At 45.6% G+C, this 8,348-nt stretch overlaps 1 protein-coding gene and 1 non-coding gene across 2 annotated transcripts; one reads left to right on the top strand and one right to left on the bottom strand.

Moving 5' to 3' along the window:
- Positions 1-326: 326 nt before the first annotated feature.
- Positions 327-3,112, bottom strand: HSPA2 (heat shock protein family A (Hsp70) member 2). The gene has a single exon (XM_032624319.1). It carries the CDS (start codon positions 2,717-2,719, stop codon positions 803-805), a length of 1,917 nt encoding a protein of 638 aa, XP_032480210.1. The 5' UTR covers positions 2,720-3,112; the 3' UTR covers positions 327-802.
- A 4,798-nt stretch (positions 3,113-7,910) lies between these two features.
- LOC116750283 lies at positions 7,911-7,979 on the top strand. The gene has a single exon (XR_004348979.1). It is a non-coding gene; the product is annotated as a small nucleolar RNA SNORD2 (small nucleolar RNA).
- The last annotated feature ends 369 nt before the right edge of the window (positions 7,980-8,348 follow it).

The raw sequence follows: 8,348 nt of genomic DNA, 5'->3' as shown, positions 1-8,348 counted from the left end.
TTAGAGAAAGAATCTTTCTGTACTTAACCCTGGAACATACCTTGTATTCTGTTGGAATATTCAGGTGGATTTTCACTTGAATACTTAAGCCAAGCCTTAGGAGTTTGGGTATACTGTCAGACCCCAGTCTGGTTTCTGTATTAAAAGGGGGGAAAACGTTTACCCAGATCTTTTCCCCTTAAGTTGCTGGTAGTTCAAAGCAGGAACCTCATCAGAAAATTAGGCAACACTGAGTTAGATAAATTTCATCTTCTACTAATATCTTAGTTAAAGACTAACATGGGTAAAACAGAAAGAAGGGAAAATTGAAAACTCCAACACAATAATTTTTAGATCAATTTCAGCTTTACTTTTAAATTTGTACTTATGCATTTGTTTATAAAAAGTATGCCTGTCCTTAACATTACTGCAATGTTCACTTTCCTCTTAAAGTAGTACATAAAAATAAACAATTCAAGCTTCTGTATATTTTATTGTTACCAAGCTTCCACAGAACATGTGTGCAAACTTCAGGTTTCCCATCTCAAAACTCCATGTACGAACTAAGCTAACCAAAAATGCTCAAGTCAGCAAATACGCAAAATGCATTAAAGAGAAACCTCAAATAATGTTTTTAAAAGCCAAACTTTAGAACTAACCTTTTATAATTAAACTAAGTTGTTGCACCTTTCCTTTCATATGCATACACCGGGCTAAACACTTACAACAATAGATCTCATACTTGGCACAAGGACATTTCAAAGAAAAAACAAAAGGAAAAAGAGAGAAAGGAAAAGAGGTTTACGCTGACTCGAGTCCAAGTTTAGTCCACTTCCTCGATGGTCGGTCCCCCGGAGGCTCCTGAACCACCGCTGCCGCCGCCGCCAGGGCCGCCTTGGTAAAGTTTGCTGATGATGGGGTTGCAAACTCTTTCGAGCTCTTTCTGCTTGTGTTCATACTCATCTTTTTCCGCCATCTGGTTTCGGTCAAGCCAGTTGATCACCTCCTGACACTTGTCGAGGATCTTGCTTCTGTCCTGTTCGCTAATCTTGCCCCTCAGTTTCTCGTCTTCCACCGTCTGCTTGATGTTGTAGGTATAGGACTCCACGGCGTTTTTGGCGGCCACTCGGTCGCGATTGGCGTCATCTTCCGACTTGTACCGCTCCGCCTCCTGCACCATCCGGTCAATGTCGTCCTTGCTCAGACGACCCTTGTCGTTGGTAATGGTGATTTTGTTTTCTTTACCGGTGCTCTTGTCGGCGGCGGTGACGTTGAGGATGCCATTGGCGTCGATGTCGAAGGTGACCTCGATCTGGGGGACCCCGCGGGGCGCCGGGGGAATCCCGGTCAGGTCGAACTTGCCTAGCAGGTTATTGTCCTTCGTCATGGCCCTTTCGCCCTCGTACACCTGCACCAGCACGCTGCTCTGGTTGTCTGAGTAGGTGGTGAAGGTCTGCGTCTGCTTGGTGGGGATCGTGGTGTTCCTTTTGATGAGTGGAGTCATGACGCCGCCAGCCGTCTCAATGCCCAGCGACAACGGGGTCACGTCGAGTAGCAGCAGGTCCTGCACGTTCTCTGACTTGTCCCCGATGAGAATGGCCGCCTGCACCGCGGCTCCGTAGGCCACCGCCTCGTCAGGGTTGATACTCTTGTTCAGCTCCTTGCCATTGAAGAAATCCTGCAGCAGCTTCTGGATCTTGGGGATGCGAGTGGAGCCGCCCACCAGCACGATCTCCTGGATCTGGCCCTTGTCCAGCTTGGCGTCGCGCAGCGCCTTCTCCACCGGCTCGAGGGTCCCGCGGAACAGGTCGGCGTTGAGCTCCTCGAAGCGGGCACGGGTGATGGACGTGTAGAAATCCACGCCCTCGTAGAGCGAGTCGATCTCGATGCTCGCCTGAGTGGACGAGCTCAGGGTGCGCTTGGCTCGCTCGCAGGCGGTGCGGAGTCGCCGCACGGCGCGCTTGTTGGGTGCAATGTCCTTCTTGTACTTGCGCTTGAACTCCTCCGCCAAGTGGCTCACCATGCGGTTATCGAAGTCCTCACCGCCCAGGTGGGTGTCGCCAGCCGTGGACTTCACCTCGAAGATGCCGTCCTCGATGGTCAGGATGGACACGTCGAAGGTGCCTCCGCCCAGGTCGAAGATGAGCACGTTCTTCTCGCCGCCCGCGGAGCCCTTCTTGTCCAGGCCGTAGGCGATGGCCGCCGCCGTGGGCTCGTTGATGATGCGCAGCACGTTGAGGCCCGTAATGGTGCCCGCGTCCTTGGTGGCCTGGCGCTGCGAGTCATTGAAATAGGCCGGGACGGTGATGACCGCGTTCTGCACCTTGCCCCCCAGGTAGGCTTCGGCGATCTCCTTCATCTTAGTGAGGACCATGGAGGAGATCTCCTCCGGGAAGAAGGTCTTGATCTCTCCCTTGTACTCAACCTGCACTTTGGGCTTCCCTCCCTCGCTCACCACCCGGAATGGCCAGTGCTTCATGTCCGACTGCACTGTGGCGTCCTCGAACTTCCGACCGATCAGCCTCTTGGCATCGAAGATGGTGTTGGTGGGGTTCATGGCCACCTGGTTCTTGGCGGCGTCCCCGATAAGGCGCTCGCTGTCGGTGAAGGCCACGTAGCTAGGGGTGGTGCGGTTGCCCTGGTCGTTGGCAATGATCTCCACCTTGCCATGTTGGAAGACCCCCACGCACGAGTAGGTGGTGCCCAGGTCGATGCCGATAGCCGGGCCGCGGGCAGACATCCTGACTGAGACAGGCAAGCGACGTTAGACGACAACACCTAGGGCAGAAAATCCGCGGCCTCAAGTAACGGTCGCCTCGCACCAAGCACAGCGAGCGCAACAACCGTCTCCCTCTCCCCTCGCTCGGCTCCCCACTCTTATAGTCGCCTCCCTGCCGCCTTCAGAGCCAATCCGCTCTCGGGACCGCCCGCCACAGGCTTGCCTGGGCCGGAGTGACCCGCCTGCGGCCCAACAGACTTCTAGTTGGGTGAGGGGCGGGACTACGGCCCGCGCTAGGATGCGACGGGCGGACGTTATGCAAGTGAGGCCCCGCCCACGCGCCCCAGGTGGCCAGTTGCCTCCGAGGCTCACTAGCAACCGGCGGCTTGGGGGCTTCAGGCTCGCGCCCCACGCGTTTTCGCGATCTTCGCCTTTCCTAAGGCGGGATTCGTCGACGTCCGTTGGATTGGCAGGAAACGCGGCCAATAAGCAGCGCGGACTCCCAAGTAGGGTGGGGAAGGAAGTGCTGGGGCGTGGCGCCGGGAGGAGGCGCGGAAAGGGAGCGCCGAGAGGGGAGATACCTTGGCCCATCGTTCAGTTCTTAAGGCCTGAAATGCTGTCCAGTTCCTAGTGTGTCCACCAACCTAGCTCGTAGGGGCGGCGTAATTCATTCTGAGTTGGTGGCCAGTAGGAACTAGGGCCAGAGCAGGCATTTTTCTTCCGCCGGCGCGTGGGCATTGGCTTGGCTTGGCCTGGGCGTGAGGTCCGCTCTTGCCCCCTGGGAGGAGCGGGCGTAGGGGGGTTAGACAAAGAGAAATGACGCGGAAGTTCCTAGGCTGGGCTGTCGGCCTCCTGGAATTTAATTTTGCGTGCTTCGCAGCGTCTCAGTGGGTGTGAACGCTGGATAAAAACTGCCTGGCGGGCGGGGACAGCAGGAGCCCGGGAGAGCGCCCGGAGAGGCCGACCGTTTTTCCGCGCCGCGCGCGAGGCGGCCTGCAGAGTGGGAGACGAGATTGGTTGCAACTCGTCTTCCCAAAAGTGTAAACTTTCTCGACCTCGCTTTCCGTTTTCCCAGCTTGTCCTGCCACTTTAAGCGTCCTAGTATCACCTCCCTGTTCTCTCCACTGCTTTCTTTATTTTCCGTTTCAAGTGTTTTAAGCGCCGCTTTGAGTTCTTCACGAGGAAGTCTATAGTCAAATCCCACACTTTGAAGTACCATAAAATAACCCAGCCTCAACGCCTTTCACGATTCTCTCAACCCCAGGTTAAGCACGCGCGATCATGTTTATGACTGAGTTATGTTTATGAATGCGCTCAACTGAGTGAGATTATTTTCTTTAGCTATGCTGAAGTTACACTAGAGGCGTAAACTCTTCAGAGAAGGTAGATGAAAAGGAGCGCAACTTATTCTATAACGTTTAAGAGTAATATATGGGAGTAGGTCTGGAAGTATTGTCTGGCACCAAGTGGTAGGTGGTAGAAGCAGTCCCTATAAATGGGCTCCGGAAGGAGGACAGTAACAAAACAGCGATAACCCTTAACATTATGTGGGGAAGTTGGAGACAGTCATTCAATTAGCTTTAAGAAGTCCCAGGATGTGAGGTAAAAGACAAGTGCAAAAATAATCTGTCTTTATGAGGTTGAAAGCCCGATAAATAGATAAAAATAATTCGAGGGGCTTCCCTGGTGGCGCAAGTGGTTGGGAGTCCGCCTGCCGATGCAGGGGACGCGGGTTCGTGTCCCGGTCCGGGAAGATCCCACATGCCACGGAGCGGCTTGGCCCGTGAGCCATGGCCGCTGAGCCTGCGCGTCCGGAGCCTGTGCTCCGCAACAGGAGAGGCCACAGCAGTGAGAGGCCCGCGTACTGCAAAATAAATAAATAAAAATTATTTGAGAGAAGTGCTATAGGGAACACAGAGGCGGGGGCACATCCAGACAGGGTAAAGTATGTTCCTGAGGGCTTCCTGGAAGAGGTGACATGCCTGGGCCAGGTGCTGACCTTTGCCATTCTTTGCATGGGTTGTAGCATGGGCAAAGATGAGAGCGGCGTGTGCTGGTGGCAACTACAAGGTCAGTGCGGAAGATTAGTGTCACTACATGGGGAGGGATACGAACCAAAAACAGTCCCTTCAGGAGGACAAGATACATTTAAAAGCTTTATGTGCCGTGATATTTTTTCTGAGGCTGTGGGAAGGGGAAACTCCTTTGAAGGAGGCTAATGTATAGTTAATATCAAAGTTGTTTAGGACAGTGCTCGAGAAAATTTTCTGTCTGAGAGACACAAAAGTTATCTGTGACCAAAAAGTAATGTTGACAGAATCCAATTAAGTCAATCAATGGACATTTAAGTTTCTTTTATCTAGTTGTGTATGTAATTTCCAATTTTTAAAAACACATCTATTAATTTGTAAATCTCATTTCACAATTCACATCTCTTTTTCCATGAAAGAAGTTAAGGAAAAAATTTGAACCAGGAAAACTAAGATCAAACCAAGAAGTTTCTATTGAAGTTGCCTTAAAATTTGAGTACAGATTTCTTGATTTTATTCTTAGAAATTCTTGTCTTGTGTAGTTAAAAAAGGGAGTGGAGGGAATTAGTGGGCTGGAGAGCAATACAAATTCTTTGTAGAACTAATGATATGATGTAATTTAGGGACAGGGTCCCAACTACAACTGAAAGCAGAAGAGAATTGTGAGAAACACAATCTCTTCAGATCTCTTGTGTTCAGACAGTCCTCACACACTTACCTCAAGCAAAGCAAGATTGCAAAAAAGCAGACATGCCAGTTCTTAACGCAAACACTAAAATTACAGCTTCAGAAGGGAGAGGTTCTTTTGTATAGTAACTATGTCCTGTATGCACAGTTATTGCAAAAAATCTTGCAATCTAACTACCACATTCACCTTTTTTTAAAATTTATTTTATTTATTTTTGGTTGCATCGGGTCTTCGTTGCGGTGCATGGGCTTCTCATTGCAGTGGCTTGTCTTGTTGTGGAGCACGGGCTCTAGGCGCGTGGGCTTCAGTAGTTGTGGCACGTGGGCTCAGTAGTTGTGGCTCGCAGGCTTTAGAGCACAGGGTCTGTGTCCAGTAGCTGTGACACACGGGCTTAGTTGCTCCGCGGCATGTGGGATCTTCCCGGACCAGGGCTTGAACCCGTGTCTCCTGCATTGGCAGGCAGATTCTTAACCACTGCACCACCAGGGAAGTTCCACATTCATCTTTAACACAGCTTTCTGAAACCAGAGTAGCAATTTTATCTGTATTTTCATTAGGTATATGTATTTTTTCTGCTGTAACTTTTCACCTAGTAAATTGATATTTCATAAGTTTCATACTTTAAATAGCATCCTGAGCTTTTCTCAAAAAGACACAGTATTTGCATTTTTATTTCCTATGAAATAAACTTTTACAATCCTAGAACATTATCATATACTGACCATTCTTGGAGTTTTAATATTTTTCCTTATTTGTATTGATTTTTTTTAAATGTTCTTTTCTATTTGATGATTGTGGCTCATAATTCATTAAACGTGTAGCCCATTAAAAATGGTCAAATTAGCAAATTTATGATCCAGTGAAATTCATCAATGCCAGTAATGGTGCGGCAAAACAGGTAAACCCTACTGGTGGGAATGTAAAATAGTACAATCTTTCTGGAGGGCAATGTGACAATATATTTTCTTTACCTTAAGTATGATCATACCCTTCATTTAGCATTACTCTGTGGAATTTATCCTAAGGAAATAATAGAACATGCAGGTATATTATTTATGATAACAATGATAAAAGAGAAATGGCTTAAATATCTGACAATAAGAAAATGATTTTTTGAATTATAGTCATGGATTATTATGTAGCCCTAAAAATTGTTTACAAGATTTTTAATGATATGGGAAAATGTTCTTGGTATAATTAAGGGGAAAAATAAGATACAAGGCTTTTGTATATTCTTATCCTATATGTAGGATAATCATATATATGAAAATTGCATAAAAATGGTTATCTTTAGAGGGTAGGATTATCAGTAATTTTTCTAAATTTTCTTGTACTTTTACAATTGATTTTTCAAGCTTGACTATTAACATTCAACTGAAAGTTTGCTAATCCTACTATTTACATAGAAATTACTACTGATTTTCAACAGGTGTAATCTGACAGATTATAAATACTAGGGTGTTTCAAAATATTTTTAAAATCCAAGGACTGAGATTTTATACAGTCTAGAAAAAGCAAGAGCTTTAATATGTATCAAATTTTCTCTGATTAATTCCCCAAACCCAGAAGAGTACCTGGAAAACAGTAGTAATTTACTAGCTCAATGTTTATTAAAAGTGACCTGAGGCATATTATTTAACAACAACAAAAAACTGGAAATAATAACTTGTTTTTTCCTGTATAAGAGGAAGGTTCTCTGCCTACCTCTTATATTTCTGAACTAAATAATACTGCAGAGACCAAAAGTTGAAACAAATTTACATCTGAAAATATTTGTACCTAGAGATACAAAGATGAATAAGATGAGGTCTAAAACTGTGCGCTTGGGTAGTCAGGCCTGCCCTAAGGAGACTAAGTGAGCAAGAATACATTTTTTTCCAGAATTACTAGGAAAAAAATTTACAGATTTTCTGGAACCCTCTCAATCCCTACCCAGGCACAACCTTCATAAAGGTTGTGGATTGTTTTGAAGAGGTAATGTTGGCCCGAAGAGAAGGTGGAGTCAGTAGCAGCCTATAATTTGAGGACCTATCAGCAAACTGGAGTTCAACTATTACATTTAAGATCTCTATAAATACTACAGTTTTATAATTCTTTGGATGTACCTTGTCCCAAAACATTTCTCCAGTCACCTGTCACTCTAGGAAAAATTTCACCATCTGTTTCTTTGAGTCTTAAGAAACTCAGTCTTTGAAAGTTCTAATTGAACTGTAGATACACAGTAGCCTGGGGTAGGACACTACCATGCTTAGCCTTGTATGGCTAAGCATGGTAGTGCTTGTATGGAAGCCTAAGCGTCCCAAACCTGGAAGAGAGGCTTTTCCAGAAAAGAAGTGAATCTGTGCAATAGCAGACAAACTATACCTTCTTCAGTTTTGTAGAGTGCTAATCTCGAGGACAGACTCTTGTGGAATAATCTGAAAGAAGTGAAGCTGTTGTCTTACAAGTGGAGACTAAGATTCAACATGCCATTATTGCTAATGCTTATTAACTTCTGTGAAATTATGGCAATTATCTTTCAGGACTTACCTGAAATGAAGAGAAAACTCATTGCTTATCACTTGAAAAAAGAAAAACAACGTCCTAAACTGAAAATGAACAAAATGAATTATATTGGTAAGGAAGTTATTTCTCTGAATAAATTATTTTGAGAAATGGATTAAACCCTCTAAAAGAACTAAATACTATGTCAGTAGATTTTTATAAATAATTATCTATTTTTATATTATGAGGAAACTTAATTTGTTGCCGTTTGTGTTTGCTCTGAGATAGTACTTTTCTAGTCATTCTATATTGAAAGAAACCAGGATTTGGAAATAAGAATTTTAGTTAATCTTTGTGCACTTCATAAGCTGCTCAGAAATACCATAATTAGCTATATCAAATACTTTATTATTTTGGTATTATAGAATGAAAAGGATTGATAACTTTT

This window comes from Phocoena sinus, chromosome 2 (genome assembly GCF_008692025.1).
Source record: "Phocoena sinus isolate mPhoSin1 chromosome 2, mPhoSin1.pri, whole genome shotgun sequence".
NCBI lineage: Eukaryota > Metazoa > Chordata > Mammalia > Artiodactyla > Phocoenidae > Phocoena > Phocoena sinus.
Note: the sequence above shows the minus strand (reverse complement) of the source record. Positions and strands in the feature narration are given on the sequence as shown.

Coding starts and splice junctions, on each gene's coding strand:
- HSPA2 (XM_032624319.1), bottom strand. CDS start 2,719: ATGTCTGCCCGCGGCCCGGCTATCGGCATCGACCTGGGCACCACCTAC.